Genomic DNA, 19,604 nt, shown 5'->3' with positions numbered 1-19,604 from the left:
CTGAACAGCTCTCTCTAAATTAATGTAATTTATAAGTAATAATTATACAATAATATTAATAATGGCTGCAGTCAAAATTAAAAAAACGTTTAATTTATAAATAATAATTATACAATAGAGTGAATAGATTTATAGCATATAAAGCAGTATTACTGTAATGAAAATAAAATGTTGACATTGGCAGTATGTTGGGCTCTGATAATTTCCACTGCACTGCTTGTGCTTTTATTCTTCTACCAAGTTTTATTGATTGAATACTACACTTAATAAAGGAGACAGTTCTCGGTACGGTATGATAATATCGTCCAGATGATGAATGTATTAGTAGTTAATTCCTAATAATTATTATTCTTTACAGTACATATGCAATAAATAAATGAGTACAAATATAACAGGTTTAAACTTACTGTTTTAGGAAAACATTTTCTGAAATAATAATGAATGGAATTTAATCACCACAAAAATATTAATTCCATTTAGAATTATATATTTTATGATTTTTATATCAAACAAAATACTTTTTGTAATTGAATATCAATATACTGTACTAGTCTCAGCATGAGGCTATATAATTCCTGAGTTGGCAAGGTTGGACCGTACCCTGAGATTGGAAGAAAAAGTACCATGACACAAAATTATGCTCAAACTGGAAGGCAGTATCCATCTAGACTACCATGTTAAACTCCATTTGAAATGCCTTAAGTCTACAAAACTGGACCTGGATACTCAACATAAGTAGCCAAATTCAGGGGAGGACCCAGCCTGGTATGAAAAAGGGGGAGGGATGGGGTATGAATGTGCAAACTAAGTGGGAGTCTCAGGAAAGAGCCCCTGGTAGAGGTGTAAGGGGAGTGAATCCCCCTTAAACCTCTAGTACCTTCATTAATTTGATTTGGTATTTGATTGATTTTTACTATTTAACATTGTAATTTCCTGATAAGCATTACAAAATATTTTTTATAAAAATAGAAAGGGGGTAAACCTTATGCTCTCTCCCTCTAAATCTGCCACAGAAATTTATTGGAAAAATGCATAAACCAAAACAAGGATAATGAAAGAAAACGGTATTAATCCAATATAAATTCCAGTAGCCTCTAGTTCAGCTTCCTTGCGTTGCACTTCTTCTGACAATTGCCTAATTCTTCCATCTTTACTCATTACTAATTTTTCATGTTCTTTATTCCTTTGCCTCAATTGTTCATTGTGGGTTTTTTTCTCTTTCATTAGTGAGGTTTCTAATTCTATGACTTTGGTTGTTTGCCTATTCTTGTCCTCAGCCATCGCATTTAATGAGGCTGTAAGTTTCCTCTCCCTGATTAATAGCTCTCCAATTTTCTTATCTAGATGTTTAATCTGGCCTTTCAACTCCTTTATAGTTTCATTTTGATTCTTCTTTTCTTTTTCCAAAACATGCAACTCTTCTTTAATATTCTTATTCTTTACATACATATCTTTTATTTGCTCTTCCATTTGTTTTATTTGTTCTGTCATCTTCTCGTTCTTTTCACTCAAACCTCTTTTTTCCTCATCTAGTTGTCTCATCTGTCCTTCCATCCTCTTGATCTTTTCATTTAAATCTCGTCTTTGCCGATCCTTAGCTTTAATCTGTTCCCTTAATGTAGAAATTTCTTTTTCTATCGCTTGCATCCGAAATGACTCTTTTCTAGATTCAAATTTCAGATCATCTATTTCACGATTTTTATCTCTAATTTTTGTGTCTTTTGCATGTTTTACTTCCTGTATTTCAATGATTTTTTCATGTAACTCTGTTGTTACCTTTTCTCGTTCTTCAATTTCCTCTCTTTTAGTTTTTTCCAGCTTGTAATTGGACATTCGCAATACCTTATTGTCATTTGATTTTTTTTCAATTTCTGTTTTAAGATCTTGCAGATTCTGAATGCGTTCCTCTTGTACTTTGATTGTGTCTTCCAGGCATTTCGTTTTGTTTTCCATTAGCTTACGTTCAGTTTCTAATTGTTCTCTCATTTTGACCACATCCAACCATCGTTCCACTTCTTTGATTATTACTCGAAACTCCATTATTTTCTCATCCACTAGATTATGTTGAATTTTCAATTCTTCTATCGCTTTTTTGACCTCCAACAATCCTTCGTCCGTTTCTTTTTCCAGTGTTCTAATATCTGGTGCACCTATAGAATTGTAAACAAGCATATCAAAATTGTAACTTAATAACTACCAGGTTAATATTTTTGGAAATTTAAGACAATACTTAATTTTAGTGGGGTTTTTTTTAATCAATTGTTTTTATAGCTTTTTTTATTCTAGAGATATCAAGAATAATATATTTCTGTTGTAATTTCAGTTTTATTTTTATTTCTTTATAAAGTATATTTTTAGAATTATATTTCTATTTTTGAATAATAATAGTGTAGTTTTATATAGCACACATATCCATCTAACATAAGATGCTTAGGGCGCTTAATATGTGGACTAGGAACTCGATCAATGACTTTCTTTGCCCCTAAGGGTCCCTTCGTGTCTGTGCTACCCGGTAACCCGGTACCAGCAACTCTCATCGTCCACCACAGAGGCTGTCTGTTCCAGTACACCGGGGTATCACCCTACTCATCTCAAAGGATGTACTGGGTTCTTTATAGTGCATACGAGCCATTATATACACTGGGCCTACAGGTTAATAGTCCTTATCTGAGAGGACTCGTTCTATCACCAGAACCATAGGCGAGTGTGCCGTTTGAACCAGCGCCGATATTATGGCTATAGCTTGCGGCATCCCAGCTCAGCCATTCGACTCACCTGTTAATACATAATATAATTGAAATCTACAGCATTTAGTGACAGGCACCAGGAAACATTTTTTATTGACATACTGTGATTAAAAATGCAAAACAATGCACCATTTGTGAAAAAATAATCATTTAAATAATGGGTAATAGTCATCACCATACAAGTGTAATTGTACTTGTAATGGCTGTAGATATCACATTCTTACCATCTTGTTCATCTTTCTTGATACTGACTCTTGCAAGGGGCATACCTTCCCAGCATTCAGGCACTTCTGGTAGCATAATGTGTCCTAGTAAAGATTCAGATTTAGATTAATTTATTGTCATAAACAATAAATGCAGTATTAAATTCTTTCTCCAAGTTGCGAAGTAACATTGAGAGACATAAACAAATTACACTAAAACATACTTAAATACTAACTAAAGTGGAATAACAAGAACAGAAAAGGGAAGGACCACAGTTGTTCATTGCAGCTCTGTATACGAAAATGTGACGATTTAGAATTAGCTTGGAAATACCCAAGCTATTTTTATATTATTATATAGTACAGTACAGTACATATATAGCACTTGTCACCTTTGTTTTCCTTTTAACCCTAATGTCTCTATAATGTTTTTTACTCATAGACTTAAAAGTTTTTAATACTCCTAAGTTTCCTGCCATTATTATTTACCTTATAAAACTGTGTATGAATTTGCTGGTTTAATTGCATAGGATATGCTTGTGTTATTGTTACAGGTAGCCATTGGTAGACAATAAAAATAATCACCTGTCTTAAATTATGGTTGAATAGAATCATTCATTTTAATATTGGTAGTTCAGAAATATATACTGCTAAGGTTTTTTTTATTTCATTATTATTTAAGTGTTGTAAATAAGAAAGGTTTAAATGCTACTCACCTAATTATGTGGTTCACGATCCAAAAATATAAAACAATGTGATGCTCACTCTAACTGGGCTGGTGGTGGAATGCTATATTGATGTCATAAATTCACTGATGCATGACATGCTGCTGATAATTTTTTTAAAGCATAATTGCCATGGGATATGATTTACCACCACAGAACCAGCATACATAACATAACGTATAAACTGAGCAAGAAGTACATCATTCATGTTTAATTGTTATAAGAATCACTATTGATTTTGTTTAGCTGTGGAACACACCTTGTAGACAAATATGGTATGTGGCAAAGTTCCAAGTTAATCAGTTCTAGAGGGCACCCTTGCAGGCCTAACACCTTGTTTGATTTCTAATTTCAAATAGGATTATTTGTGCTCTTATATAAAATATATATTATATAAAAATTGTATACAATTTAGTCTTAAAAGTGCTGTTGTCATTTCTTATATTGTTTTATAAAATAGAGGTTGTGTTTTTTATTGTTATTATTATTATTGAATGATAATTATTTTTAATAATTGAGAATTAATAAGTAACAATCTAAACACTAATGTTTTATTAAATAATAACTTTTTATTATGAAGGTGGGTGGATGAAGATCTTATGCTCACTTTAAAATAATTTAAATTATACAGTATTTTTTGTAAAAAAAAAAATTAGTATCACTTTTTTTTTAAACTAAAACAGTGTATGTGCATTTTGGTGGTTGAGTATGGAATGTTAATGCCATATAAATTTGTTCAGAATTGAGATTGTTGATTACAGTGTATTGTAATCTGTCATTTGACAAAAAGAAAATAAAGAATAAGACAATACCCATGTAATGTCTATTCCACATCTATAACTACTACATAGCCAACACACCCTCATCAAAGCTACACAATTCATACTTATGTCTATCCGACAATCATACACCCACTGCTACATAGTACCATATCTTCTTCACAACCTATTGTGATGATGATCATGATGGTTATCGTGAATGATTGAAGCTTGGTTTCCATACAGTCGCTACACACTATCACTGACAGCTTTCGGTGATGCTGATTAGTTGGTCGAATCGGGAAGCCATCCCGATTGTGTCAGGGACTGCTATGCAGTGCAACAATTGCATGGTCATGATGATGCAAACTAATGGATAAAATTAAGAATATTTCAGTGATCCACTTTGTGTATTTAATTTACAAAGATATATAAATTAGACTACAATGAGACTTTATTCATCCCACTACGGGAAATTTCATGGCTGAATATAAAAATGAAAATACAGTACAACAAAATGCTATAGAGTACCGCAGTCGTATCGTCACGACGCCAGGTGGCACTCTCTGTTGTCAAAAGATGTTGGTTACCATTCATTATGCCTGAATGACTTCATAGGCTCTCTGGAATAGGCATTTTAAAATCTAATATTTTACCATGAAAATGTACTAAAAACACAAAAGCTTGCATTATATTAGTTATCGAACACACATTTAATCATCAGTTAAAATTTACAAAGAAGAAGTAAGATACATCTTAATAATTACATTAGAAATTGGGATCACCAATGGTTTGTCAGTTGAGAAAATGGTGTCAGGTTGAATTCATTTTGCAACAATAGCAACGGAGTAGTATCACATGGTATCGTGACATAACACTGTAGACAATTACAGTAACGGATAGTGTTGATATTAATAATAATCATCATCATCATACTGTATTATCAGTACTGTTATGTAAGCTCCAAATTGTTCTAGCCTAATAAAGTATCCAAGAAAATTAAATTACCAATAATTTAGTAGTATGAGCAATATTATATACATTTGAGGGTGAGTTTTGAAGGGATAGCACAGTGTAAGATCATTAAGCACTTACCCCCCCAAAAAAGACCAAAGAACATAAAACATTAATAACAATAACTTAGTTTGAAACTTTAAATATTATAAAATATAATAAAATAACAGAGTTGAGGCAATAATTATATACAATTGAAAATGGTTGAATACTGTAATAAATAATGTTTCCATTTACTCCTATTCATTAAATATATAATTATAATCTTATTTTTGCATTGAATATGATCTAAATAATTTTTTTTAAATTATATGTGCAGTAATATTGATAAACTGAAAAACTTTAATGATGGTGGTGGTGGTGATGATGAATATTTGTTGTTTTATGTATTCAGCTTTAGGCACTAGGACCAAGAATATGCCAAACAGTGAACTACGGTTAAAATCACTCTTCAAAGTGGCAATCCCGGTCACAAGATAACGGGCTGTATGGACCAGTACATCGGGGTAACCCCTACTCATCTCGAAAAAAGGTTACATATTAGTCAATTATGTACACTGGGCCTACGGTTTATATTGTCTTATCCAAGAAGACTTGGTTCCACCTTTAGAACAACAGGCGAACGTACAGTTCGAAGTAACACTGATATTATGGCTGTAGGTTGCGTCGCATCTACCTTAGCCGCTCAATCATTAGACTTGTTTTTTTCAATAATTTCATATTCTCTCTATTTCTTACTTGTTCTTATTTTCTCAGTCAAATTGTTACCATTTTGTTAAATCAGATGCAATGGTGCCATAAAGCTAGGCACTCTCTCTGCCTGACGCGATTCTATGTAAAAGTGCAACTCAGCAATGTGCGTGCAACATCGTATTTAATGATGAATCCGATCAGACAGCCACCAAGAATCGGCAAGCAACATTTTTTCATCTAACGTTCACATGGAGCCAATTGGCATTTGTTGATCAATTACAGTCATACGACGCAGTGAATGCTTGGCTTAAAAATCTTCCCTGTTAATCATTGTTTTGTTTTTACATATTTATAATTGTTTACTGTTACACAATAATTTTGATATTTACAAGAATAAATATTCTCATGACCCTGTTCCAGTGAAGTAAGTCTTAAGTTGCTTATAATAAGCAATGAAGAATTCACACCATGTATCTTCTCCTCCACCACTCTGTTGTCCTCCTCTCTGCCATATTTGAGTATTTTCATCACCATATAAAGGATAACCCACAGTCTCCATAAAAAATCTTGTGAAGTTGATAAAGAATGCTGTAACTTTTCTGCAGACGCCATTACTTTTCTCTGATCCCTCCAATCCTTTTTGACTAGTTGTTCTCGACATTCCATGTACTAACGAGTGTACATTGTATTGTTTTTTATCAGCTGTCTCTCTATTTTCTAATTCTGCCTCTCTTGGTATTTCTCTACTTTTGTCTTGACTCATCACTGAGGCTGTATTTCTCTTCTCTTCATGGATCAGTAGCTCTCCATTTCTCTTTTTCAACTCCGAAATAGTGTCTAATAATTTTGTTTCAAAATTTCTTCTTCTTGTAATTGCATCCTCATTGACTCTTTCATTAATTCATGTTTCAGGTCTTCAATTTCACGGTTTTTTTCTTCATTTTCACAGTTTTTTTCATTCATTTGAATTGTTTTCCTTTTACTTTTGTCGATTTCCTTGCTTTTGGTTTCCTTTAGATAAATGTTTTCCATTTGCAATACCTTATTTTCAGTTGATAACTTCATTACCTGAGCCTCCAAGCATTTTAATGTGTTCATCATTTGTCTTGAATTTTCTCTCGTTTCAACTTCCAACATCTGATCCATTTCCCATTTTTTTGTCTGTGGTTTATCTTTAGTAAAATGATAAACAAAGCTTATAAATATGTAACATTTGCATTTAACTACAAGGTACTCTACAAAAGTTTTAAATTTTAAACATACATTGTTTTTTTGTTCTTTCATTAACTCTAAAGTCAGCTTGGTTTTGAACATACATTTCTTTGTAATTATAAAAAAAAACCGAAAGGTCCACTGATTAATCTCAGATAAGAAAGTATAATACATACTCCAAGTATTGAAATACACGCCATCGTGTTGGGATTCAATATTTCGACATTAATTATGTCATCATATTCCTGATGATGACATAATTAATGTCAAAATATTGAATCCCAACACGATGGCGTGTATTTCAATACTTGGAGTAAGTATTATACTTTCTTATTTGTAATTTTTCTTTAAAAAAATTACCTTTATTTTATATATGCTATATCAATTATTTATTTGAAATACAATGATTTATTAATAAAGTTTTGTTTTTGATAGACCATTTGTTGGAAACTTTGTATGAAACTGTTATCCCTGCAAAATATGATTGTGCTGACATTATGTTTTAGGTACTGTGTACAATTTACTAAAGCTCACTAAATCACTTTTTGATTACTTTATTATTACAGCTCTATGTCCGCCCGGATGTGTCCACGGGATAGCTTTTGTCTCATTTAAGCTGGAAGAACCAATCCACATTATTTATTTATTCATTCTTTAAACTACTAGTTTTCAAAGTAGTACAGTTACAAAACAAACAATCAACATAAAATGATAACAACACACAAAATAAAGTCAGATGACAGATTGATTTCTTACTAGTTTCAACATCTTTTTGGCAGACATTGGAAGAACCTTCTAAAACTTTAGGCGATTGTAGCATTTTGTGTCCTACTATAGCTGCGAAATCCAGAATGAAAACAACTAAAAAGTGAACATAATAATATAATTATTAATTGAAGCTAGACCATACCTCTGAACATGGAAGCTACACTGAAATTTCTTGTGACGATTATATTTTAAATTGGGAAATGCCCATCTAATTTTAGTAACAGGAAGACGTATCACCAATGCGCTATCAATTGCTTTCAGAAAACATATACTTTGTTAAATTGAATTTAAGTGTTGTTTAATACAGTTTGTGCACAGTTCATACCCATTGTAACTGTCCTCAAATCATTTCAAGGTTATATGGTTATTGAATAATATTTCAATAATACACTAAAGTAGAAATTAATAAAGTAGGATGGTTTTGAAACTACTCACTTTAATCCTTGATGATATAACAGCCATAATTTAGCACTACTGTGCCCCAACGCTCACCAGAACTCTGAATTGTCATTTACTGGCACAACTCTTTTGTACTATTTAATTGATTGCTAATCATGTGGAACCTAATCACTACCATATGGATTCTATACTACAAACTTTATTCAAACAATTAAAGCATACAAATGAAGTAAAATACTACACTATTCATCTTTTATCTTTAAATAAATACTATTACTAATGATTTATTTTATGTTAGCTATAATTTAATAAATGCTGCATAATTTGTAACAATTATATTGTAATTGGCATAGTGCCAAAGTACATAGTGCCAAGATTTTCATACGCAGGCTTAGAGTCTACTGTTTGTACCCATTATAATAACTTTTGAATTTCCTAGCATTATTTTATGAGCGCTGTTACTTATAGATGGGCAGACATTAAAAATAATCACCATATCTACTGTATGTATTATTCATTTTTATGTGTTTATTTTATAAATCTATAAAATTATGTACGTGGTTTATGAGCCAAACAATTTGAGCTGCAATACTGTAGTGGAAAACTACCAGGAGTAAAGAAGAGTGAAAATATGTTTAAAACTCTTAAATTTTGCAACAATAAATAACTATAGACATAACATTAAAAATTCAGAAATCTGCCTAAACATATAATCATTAGGCTATAGCTCCATTATTAATTACCATTAAAATGATATTTGTATTATTTAAGAATTAATAAAAATCAAAAAGCATTTCTATGTTTGTTTAGTGGAAATTGTGTTGTGCGATGATGGGTGATTATGTTCAAATCAATACAGCTTAATTTTAGTTATATTTTTGTTTAAAAAATTGTTGAAAATAATATATTTAATTATCTCATGTTTTTGTCATAGGCAATATCGGAATAAAATGCTGTCCAGGCTATCAAATTTATATACATGATGACATCACGCCATGATCACATAGGCAGTGGTGGTGCCAGCGGTGGAGGGGGCGGCAGCAGGGGCTTAAGCCCACCGGACAGGTCAAGCTCCCCCCCCCCCCATTGGCTATAGCATCTGCAGAGGAATAATAATGACTAATTGAAATTGGTCGATACAGTTATCAGAAAATTGCCAGTTAAGTCCTGTCCACACTATCAATTTTTATTTGACAAAAACATGTGACATGCCTAAATATGGTCATGATGACATCACATCATCACCATATATAGGCACATCCTGACTATATATGGGCATATAACATTTTTTTGTCAAAGAGCTTAATACTCTCTCCCCCACAACCATACACATTACATACCCATGCCTTCATCAAAGCTACACATATTCCATACCGTATATGCTCCCATATATGACGAGGCTTAAAATAGCAAATTACGATCGAAACACTCATAAAATGGTATTATCGAGAAGATTAGTCTTGCATTTGGCTCTGTTTTTAGCCAGCTACATGCAGTATCAGAACCATGAAACGAGGGGGTGGGAGGTCGTCTTATGTGCCCGACATACAAAAATCTTACAAAAAAATCGTTGCCTTATACGGTACGTTATGCCTGTTCCACACTGCATCTTCTCCAAAATCATACCTTGAACCTATTGTGATGATGATGATGATGGTACAAACTTGTGTAAAAATTATTAACAAAATTTAGATAATGATGATGGTGATGTTGATAGTGATGACTATAGTTATAATAGTGATTGTGATGTGATCATGATCATGATAATATTGATGATGATGATGATGCAAACTCGTGTAAAAATAATGAACAAAGTTAGGAATATTTCAGTGAATGTCTTTCTTTATTAAATATAAATTCAGCTATGATATATAATATGGATTATAACATCTTGGACTTATGTACAAGGCCATATAGTTGAATGCCTTTAGTACTTCTAATAACTTATAATAATAAAATATAATAAAATAAAGGTGTATTTCTATAGTAATCAGAATGATTGGTATTGTACCTTACACCTTCTCCACTTTTATATTATACAAATAATAAATGTTTGTGAGTGCAATGGGAAGAATACTTTCATGAATTGAAGGATTCATTGTTCAATTCAGCAAGGTGGAGCCGAGTTGAATGAAACAGTCATTTTTTAAACGAATGAAAATATTCATATATGTTGAATAAAAAACATTAATTATTTTTGTTTTATAACACAACTAAAATAGATTTTTGTCATTCAATATTTTATGAAGAAATCTACCTTTTTTCTGATTAGAACAGTTCAGCATCTTTTTAACCAATGAAAAGATTGTATTAGATTGAGGCATCCAATAGAGAGAAACAGATGGAAATAAAAATGCATGGATGGAACTAAAAATTCACGGTGGAACTATATTTCCATGGTGAGTGACAAATTGGTGTAAATATCCACCAATCAAATGACAAGGATCTATTTTTAGGTGTGTTATAAAATTAACTATCTTATTGCCATTCTATAAAGATTAAATTAAATATAAATATGTTTGAATATATTTACAATACAGTTTGCCCTCCAATACAAGACCACCTTTGGGACTTGAAAATTTAGGATGGTCTCATGGTTCGGTCATACGGAGTTTGTTTAGTGTTAGTGATAGATTGAAGATTGTTAATTGGTTCTTTGAAAAAGTGTTCTCAAATTGGAGGGTGCACTGTAATTGGTATTTTTGTACCAATGTACAAAATGTACAATGTAGGCCTGCTACTAGTAATTATCTAAAATACACTACCATCAGTCAGCAGTCTGGAGATATGTAGTACTTTCAGGATTCCACTCATTTGAAAATGGTAGCTATTAGATACCAGTACTGTTATAAGTTTCAAATTGTTTAAGCCTAATAAAGTATCCAAGAAGATAAAATTACTAATAATTTATTAGTCTGAGACTATGAAAAATTAATATATTACAGAGTTTTGAGCAATATTATATACACTTGAGGGCTCAGGGCGCGGCTGAGGAGGCTTTGGCCTTTGTGGACCGCGCGGCTCGGGAGGGCATTCGCGCCGTGAATGGGGCGGGGTTTGCTTTGTCCTTCTTGTCTGACGCTGATGCTAACCCAACTCTCGTCCCGGACGCCATTGGCCTCCTTCGGGCGGGCATTGGCCTTATTTCGGACCAGTTTAGTTCCATCGCCCAGGCTGCCGACGCAGCCCGGAGGGCTAATGTGCTCCGGGCGACGACCGTCAGCCCCGGTCATTTTGACCGGTTTTTAGACTGCCCCTCTTTTGGGGCAGAGGACCTCTTCTTTGGCCAGTTCGCTGCCAAAGAAGAGGCTTGGGCTAGGGAGTTGGAAGCGCGGCGTCAGACTAGAAGGACACAAAGGGCACTCCGAGTGCCGGAATGATTTGTGTACTTTAAGTAATACATATACTAGAACTTTATTATATACTGTACAGTACTCTTGTTTTTCAAAGGGCTGCCTTTGGTATTTATTGTGGAGAGCATGAGGTAGCTCCTTATGGAAAATGTTCCTAGTCTTGTCTATTTACACAGGGCGGCACAAAACTGCAGCAAAACATTCTGTTGCAGAGTGCAATCTATTTACACACTTGTGTGTAATGATATTAATCTTTGCACTCCACATATACAGTAGTGGTCTGTTGTTGTCCTGCATGTTTAGCAAAAGTTGACCACTGATTGGTCACTCAACATTTTTCTGTGTAAATAATTTTCTGATTTAATTCATAAAGCACTATTTCCAAAATGATTTAACACCAATTATAAACAGTTGTACAACAGAGAAAAAATAACTTTGTAATAATGATTGATAAAGTAAATTATAAATCTCAGATTAATGAATGATAATCATCCACTTCATAATAATGTATCATAATGCCATAAAAAATAATTTTTGTGTTGTCCAAGCAGAGTGACCATTGCAAATCAGGTTTTTATCCCTACCCATCCCTTTCCCCATGCAGTTTTTGTGGTAGAGTGGTAACCACCAGGCTAAAAACCATGGTTAAGCTATCCAAATTATTAAATCTTAAAAAATATATTTTCCATACATAATACAAGTACTTTGGTCAGTTGAACTTGGGCAACAAACTTTGTTTTTTATTTAATCATCTACATCATATAATTTAATCATAATTATCTACATGAGAAACTATTCAGGTTTTGAAATATTCCAAACATAAAGCATTTGATATTAAATCTTTTATGTCTACAATTAAGATCTGTGTTATGTTGGACCATCTTTAATAATAATTGTGACTGCTAACTTAAACAATTGTAAAAAGCAAAACCATTAATATAACACTAATTATTAGACAAAATTGAATTGTCATATTCAATCTGAATACCTTAACCCTTGCTTCTTTCCTTAATTTTCCACATGTAACAATCTCACCATTTAATTGCTTGATTTTCCTATCTTTCATTGTTTGTGCTTTTTCAAAATCCTCTCGTAACTTTCTGTTGGCATGCCTTTGCTCTTTCACCTCATTCCTCATAATTAGTTCTAATTCCCTATGCTCTTCTTTAAGGTTTTCATTTTCTTTTTGACTTTTTTTCAAGCAATCTTCATTTTCTTTTGCGTTATTTAATATTTCTTGAATTTTCCTCTCATTATTTGTCTGTGCTGTGTCATTTTCTTCTCTCAATTTTCTGGTAGCATACTTTTGCTCCTGTTCCACTTTTCTCATTTTCCTTTCCAATTCTCTAATCTGTTTCTTTAAATTATCATTTTCTTCTTCAATATTTTTTATCAAATCTCTATTTCTTTTGTCTTTACTTGATAGTTCTCGAATTGTCTTATCTTTTGCTCTCTTCTGTTCATTTATTTTAACATTCCCAGCTTTTAATGTTTCATTTTCCCTTTCCTTTGAAACGCCTCTTCGAAAACTTCTCTTTAAGTCAGTACGTAGGTCTTCACATTCAAGTTTCATCTCTCTAATTTCTTTTTCTTTTTCTTCCTTTTGATTGCGTAAATGCTTGATTTCATTATTCAGACCACTTCGTACTTTTTCCCTCTCATTAACTTCCTCTCCTTTAAATTTTTTTAAAGAATCATTTTCGATTCTTAAATCATCATTTTTATCAGATTTTTGTTTAATTTTTTCTTCAAAATCATCGTGCAACTTCTTTATTAACTCTTCATATTCCTCAATTTTTAGGTGTAGATCAACATTTTCAGTTTCTAGGCTTGTAATGTTTGTTGCCATTTGTATAATTTTTATTTCTAATTCTTCATTCTTGTGTGCATATTCTTGCAGTAACTCCTGTTGTTCTTCTGTATTTGTTCTTAGTAGATCCAAGTCATTGGTAATTGTAAGTACCTCTTGTATTCCCAGGACTAAAACACAAGAAAGGAGAACATGTTTTATCCCAAGATATCCTTAAAACATAAAAATAAACACTTAAAGGTATGCTTAAGTAAAGTCAGAAACCCTCAATATAATATTGCACAGGTGAAATTATTAATATATGTGGCGGCGACAATGGGAAATAGTTGGAAGTCGGAAAAACAAGTTTTGAGTTTAAATCACTTGAATCAATAGGAATTCTAAAAAATCAATCTTATTCGATAAGTACTTAACAAAGTTATGATTGTTTTAATATCAAAATTTGTGTCTTGTTTGCGAAAAGCGTGAGAAAAACGATGATGAACATCGTCTTCGTTTAAACCGCGCGCTACTGGCCTAGCGGACTCGCTGCTCCGGGTAACTTACTTTGTTCCTTAGTAACAGGGATTTAACTTATTCTAAATCTGCTGATATTTGGCACATTTGTTGTTTATAATATTTCCAATAATTTTGCCAAGTCTCATGAAGATTCGATATCACTAAAATATGTAGTAGGCTATAGCATTACTAGGCTTAGTTCCTGTGTGAATTCTGAGCAAAATGTGATCACAATAGTTCAACGTAATTCATTCAAAAAGACACATTCAGTAATTATATACTTACTGTTATATTTAAATTTAAATTATTATTAAACCGAAATTGTATGAAAAAAATAAAGGAGGAAGTGTTCACGCTCCCACAGAGCATGTGCAATGATTAGTAAAATGACAAAATAATCAAATCAACCAATCATCGGGCCGTTCTCATAGTTGTTGTCAAGAAGAGCTTGGGTTTTTATACATGAAAAGAACCTGATTTTAATTGGTGAAAATAAAGGATATCACAATAGATTGATGCTAAACATGGCATGGCTGGCTTTAAAACGTGGTTGGAAGTAAGGATGATTTCGCGAGTGTTTTATAGGGTAAACAAAATGTAATTTTTCATACTTCCGGGTTATAGCGGCTCCCTAAAATCATGATTTTGGGTATATTAAGGTAAATAATAAAAGTAACTGTTGAGTAAATTTGATTATATAATATTTAAACTACATGATTCTGTTGAAAACTTGATTTGTGAAAATATTGACCTCTACCATTGTTTTGGCTTATATTTCAAAATGGCCAATGCTACTTCTGTTTACTGTTTCCCCTTTGTCACCACCACATATGTTACCAACTTCTTCCAATGAGCAGAACCAGTTTTAGTTACTTTTTACTATGAATTCCTGAAATTTGTTATCTACACATTTACCCACCCACTCAACCAATTTATACAGTACTTACATATTAACAGACCTCTTTGTGGTTCTAATCATTTGACCCTTGTTTTCAGAATTCTTGGGGCATACAGATTCACCCATAAATATACCATCAAATATTTATATATTTATGGCTAATACATAAAAAAAATTTACTGAATAGAAATAGCTTACCAACATGTTCGTCATGATCAATTCTGTGTATAATATCAGCCTCTGTCATTATGTCATTTACATCACTTCCAGGTTTCTCCATGTTTCTACTAAAAATAATCTAAAGAAATAAATCATTCCATATTGTCCATAAGTTGCCTGAAATACTGAGAATAATGTACCCTAAGCAGTTAAAGTTAAAGCCAGTCTGCACTCACTGCGCCTGGCGGCAGTGGCGACTCTAGGATATAATTTATAGGGGGGGGGGGGCTAAGTATTATGGTTGTAACTATAGTGACCAACCACCCGAAGAGCTTTGGCCGATAGGAGGGGCTTGACCAGACCAATGGGGGCTTAAACCCCCTGCCCCAAAATTTCAGATGTTAGGAAAAATCTGATTTTTTATATGTTATACAGATTTATAAACATTATGTTTATAAATATAATACGGAATTGCTAGTTTAACTGAATTTAGACATTCCTAAACATGAAACAATGTAAAATAAGACTGAAATGCAGATGAATTTTTATGTTTGATTTTGCGATAGGTCTGCGAAGAAATATAGTAGGCGCCGAAAACATTAGCCTATCCAACACTGCTAGGCTAGGCCTAGCCTTACTTTGATTTATGTTCTGTTATCACACATAAAAACGGCCGACATGATATTTTCCGTTTCTAGTATTGACACTTGTGAAATATATTTCATAGGAATTATTTAAAATTTGTTTAAAAACTGATTCTGACCGAGATTTTGACACTTAAACAAACATTTCTCAGGCCGTATACTCGAACAACCACATTGTGCGAGATGCGAAGTACCAAAAACTAATCCCATTAGAGAGGGCACACTTTATTGACTGTATAAAGTATACATAAAAGCAAGAGCATTCCAGTGGATGCAATCTACAACCTCTGAATTTGCCTAGTAACGAAGAATTCGTTGAGAAAATGGTAATCTTCTATGAGAAATAGTCTGTATTTCTCTTTTTTTTTTCTTTTGCGTAAAACTAAAATTTATGCCAAATTTTACCATGATTTATAATAATTAGAGTAATGCATACGCATCTTTTTAAAAAACATTATGTTTTAGTGAAATTTTGCCAGGAATTGGGCTTTAATTTTGGGAAGCAAAGTGTGTGAACAAGAGTTGTGCATGGAAGTGAATGGTAGAAGTGAGAAACTGCTAGTGGAATAGTTGTGGGTTGAAAGTATTTGTGAAACATGTTGGCAGTTGAAGGCAGAACAGAGGAAGAATGAACTAAAAACATAAAGCAACCAACAGTTTCATATATTATAACAGACCAATGGAAGTTTTTGAATCTAGAAACTTTATTACAATGGCAGGGTAGTTAAAGTACGGTATTTATATATTTTTTTTTTTTTGCTTCTTTATCCATTTTGTATGTGCAAATGACATCAGATTTATCCAAAATTATGCATTTTGTTGACCTGTTATTGGGTGCATTAGCAGTCTTCTGCCCTTGACACAAAACCGCATGACAAATTAAGTATCTATTAGGAATTTATACTTAGTATCAGGATGTACCTTTAAATACTTTGGGAAAAACCCTGTCTGCACCTTTATTGATTTGGTTGAGTGAACGTATAGGACTACAGAACTACAGTATTAAATTATAGTTATGAGTAGAGGATAAAAAACACCCAGTTTGTATCCACAATATCACTTTTTGCTGATAGTACAAAAAATTAAAGAACACTCTGAATTCAGTTATTATAATGTTCTTCATATTTCGAAAAAGTTTAAAGAACTTTTAAACATTGGCTTTTAGTACCAGTTCTATACCACCTCTTTTTAAGTTTCAGTTATTATTCCTTAACTCAGGGATTAGCCTGACTAAAAAACAGTTTTTAAAAATGTTCTGTACTCACAATATATTATACTGTAGTTCTTTAGGTCTTAAACCCAAGTTATGTTGATTGACAGAAATTCAGTGCATCAGTTACAGTACGTATTGATAACACATCTGTCTTTAACATTCAATTTTGTGTTTCCAGGTTTGTACGTGGGCGTTGTCTACTTATGCTCATTGAGCCATGGGATTGATTCTAAAGCCAGTTGTACCTATTTTTAATTAATTCCAAATTTTTTTGAACTTGTAACCTTACCATTTCCTTTAACATTTCTAACTGAATATGAATACTAGAAATATTAAGAATTATCATTAATTATATATAATATTTTAATGTTTTACATATTATATATATTATATAACTTTGATTAGTTGTTTTTTTCTTGATCAGATTAATCAAGCAAAAATATTATGAAATTTGTTTAGAATGTTATTTATTTACTTATTTATTTATGTTGGAAGTCATTGTTTACGGTGTGGTCCTGATTAATCACAATTACAGTACAGTAATACAGTCTTATTCTTAGGGCCAGGATGATATTACTACTATCATATTGTGTAATTATTTTTTTTTTGGTAGAGTGATATAAAATCACCATCTATTACAAAAATATTAATTTCAGCCATGCATATATGCTAATGGTTGCCAATATTGAATATAACTGTGTTATATAATATTAATCCATTTTACAACAGAAACATGAACACATGATGTGCTACATAATATTTTTCATAAGGCTTAGAGAGGGGTGTTGTTTTTGGTCATGAGAAAACTTACTTGGCAGGATTTGATTCCAGGACCCTGGGATAGGAAGGCCAGCATCTTGACCAAGCTATGGCTAATATTAATACTTGGGATCAGAATGGGCCTAAACCCCACATTAACCATAAACACTTCATGTGTGGTTCGTTTTTGGTACATGCATAATGTCACCTATGATTTGTGTATGTTCCCCTCCAAAAACAGCAGTCTTACATTTGTAGTCAGACAGTATCACTTGTGTGTTTAATAAAGATAATAAACATTCTGCTAATTTGAGTATACTGTAGTATTCAGTACTATATTGATTACAATATAGATTAATTGAATTGAGTAGTGTAATAGCAGGCCTACACTGTTCTCTGTGTTTCGTTAACCTAGACCCACTTTCACAGAACATGCTCAACTAGTTTCACACTTTCTTGTTTGATAAAAATGATTAATAAACCAAGTGTATTGCATTTCAGTGTCCTTAAGGTCTAGACCAGATTTTGAAAGTAATGATATGCTTTAATTATACTCACTTATATTTTGATTTTGGATGTAAAAATTCACATGTAGCGTAAGTGAAATCCACTCAAGTATCACAGTTGAGTAGTAAATACAGTTATCAGTTTATAATTCATTGGGTGTTGACTTTCCAAGTGCACTGAACTGTGTGATATGTTCTGGTAGGGCACATCCAAATAATCAATTTCAGATATTTTGAACTTTCAACCCTTATATACCAGGTACTATTTGCTGTCATATGTCTAATCAAATACAAATGCTTAATCCAGAGGTGACGGAACTAGGGGGTGCTGTGTTATGGAGAGTAATGTGTGACCGGAAATGGTCTGCATTCAGTTGGTTGTTACCATGCGCCAGTGATGTTGGAGTATATAGTACAGCAATATGAAACTATTATTACTATAATATAAACTATTACTTAGGCCTAATGAATGAATAAATTTCGGAGTTTGTCGGTAGTGAAATGATTATTTCACATTTTAAGTGCTCCCTAAATTCATAAGTGTAAGCTAAATTATGGTGATTAATTTAATTAGCGAAGATATGGAGACAATTATTTTGAATCCCTCTTTCCAAGAGGGGATGCAAATGCTTTGTGAAAATGAGTACGCCGCAGTACTCATTTTCACAAAGAAATACACACAACTGGTCAGCTAACAATTATGTCAATGTTACATGAACACCTTGAAAGGAAGGTACAATCACTATTACCTAGCAAACGTCTGTACTGTATGGGGGAGGGGCTGCTGATGTACTGTGTAGCGGGGGACGATGAGGCATAAGACTAGGCCTAGGCCTAACTAAGATAGTGGAATTATATGTGATAGAAAGTACACTTTCGGAAGAAATAAATTAAACTAAGAATAATTCGTTTGCAGAGGTACCTTATTTAAGTATTATACAATGCTAACAATGCGGCTCTTGTTGTAGCCCAGGCTTGGGCAAGGCATCCATGCATGTGCAAAGCAGTAGTGTTTGTTTACCCATGAAAAAAGCATGCCAGGAAAGTTTGCCTTACCAGGAAAAGGTGACGTATCTAGCTTATGACGTATGCATGCTAACTAATGTGAGTGTGACGTCACCAAAAAATGAATATTTTCTATTATAACCAAAATATTAATAACTACAAAGTTTCTGGGCGTAAATTCCCTTAATATGAATGAAGGGTTGCTCAATCTCCGTCTCTTATACACATCTGTATCAGGAT

At 32.7% G+C, this 19,604-nt stretch overlaps 3 protein-coding genes across 6 annotated transcripts; all 3 read right to left on the bottom strand.

Moving 5' to 3' along the window:
• Positions 1-579: 579 nt before the first annotated feature.
• LOC117124393 (myosin-2 heavy chain-like) lies at positions 580-3,750 on the bottom strand. Of its 2 annotated transcripts, XM_033270624.1 has the most exons (3): positions 3,667-3,750; positions 2,972-3,055; positions 580-2,150 (listed from the first exon to the last, which is right to left on the bottom strand). In XM_033270624.1, the coding sequence occupies exons 2-3, from the start codon at positions 3,045-3,047 to the stop codon at positions 1,018-1,020; spliced, it is 1,209 nt and encodes a 402-aa protein (XP_033126515.1). In that variant the 5' UTR covers positions 3,048-3,055; positions 3,667-3,750; the 3' UTR covers positions 580-1,017. The 2 variants fall into 2 exon arrangements, with proteins under 2 accessions (XP_033126515.1, XP_033126516.1); XM_033270625.1 differs by lacking the exon at positions 3,667-3,750 and having other exon boundaries at positions 2,972-3,085.
• Positions 3,751-5,711: 1,961 nt separating this feature from the next.
• On the bottom strand, positions 5,712-9,153 carry LOC117124388 (101 kDa malaria antigen-like). The gene is made up of 2 exons (XM_033270617.1): positions 8,109-9,153; positions 5,712-7,312 (listed from the first exon to the last, which is right to left on the bottom strand). Exons 1-2 carry the CDS (start codon positions 8,170-8,172, stop codon positions 6,978-6,980), a joined length of 399 nt encoding a protein of 132 aa, XP_033126508.1. The 5' UTR covers positions 8,173-9,153; the 3' UTR covers positions 5,712-6,977.
• A 2,374-nt stretch (positions 9,154-11,527) lies between these two features.
• On the bottom strand, positions 11,528-18,631 carry LOC117124354 (intracellular protein transport protein USO1-like). Of its 3 annotated transcripts, none has more exons than XM_033270569.1 (3): positions 18,412-18,631; positions 15,277-15,365; positions 11,528-13,852 (listed from the first exon to the last, which is right to left on the bottom strand). In XM_033270569.1, the coding sequence occupies exons 2-3, from the start codon at positions 15,356-15,358 to the stop codon at positions 12,780-12,782; spliced, it is 1,155 nt and encodes a 384-aa protein (XP_033126460.1). In that variant the 5' UTR covers positions 15,359-15,365; positions 18,412-18,631; the 3' UTR covers positions 11,528-12,779. The 3 variants fall into 3 exon arrangements, with proteins under 3 accessions (XP_033126460.1, XP_033126458.1, XP_033126459.1); XM_033270567.1 differs by having other exon boundaries at positions 15,277-15,376; positions 18,412-18,630; XM_033270568.1 differs by lacking the exon at positions 18,412-18,631 and adding an exon at positions 17,147-17,438 and having other exon boundaries at positions 15,277-15,376.
• Positions 18,632-19,604: the final 973 nt, after the last annotated feature.

The sequence above is a fragment of the Anneissia japonica genome, unplaced genomic scaffold (genome assembly GCF_011630105.1).
Source record: "Anneissia japonica isolate Jap-2015-1 unplaced genomic scaffold, ASM1163010v1 scaffold750_len1593409_cov174, whole genome shotgun sequence".
Taxonomy (NCBI): domain Eukaryota; kingdom Metazoa; phylum Echinodermata; class Crinoidea; order Comatulida; family Comatulidae; genus Anneissia; species Anneissia japonica.
This window is presented reverse-complemented; position numbering and strand designations above follow the sequence as displayed.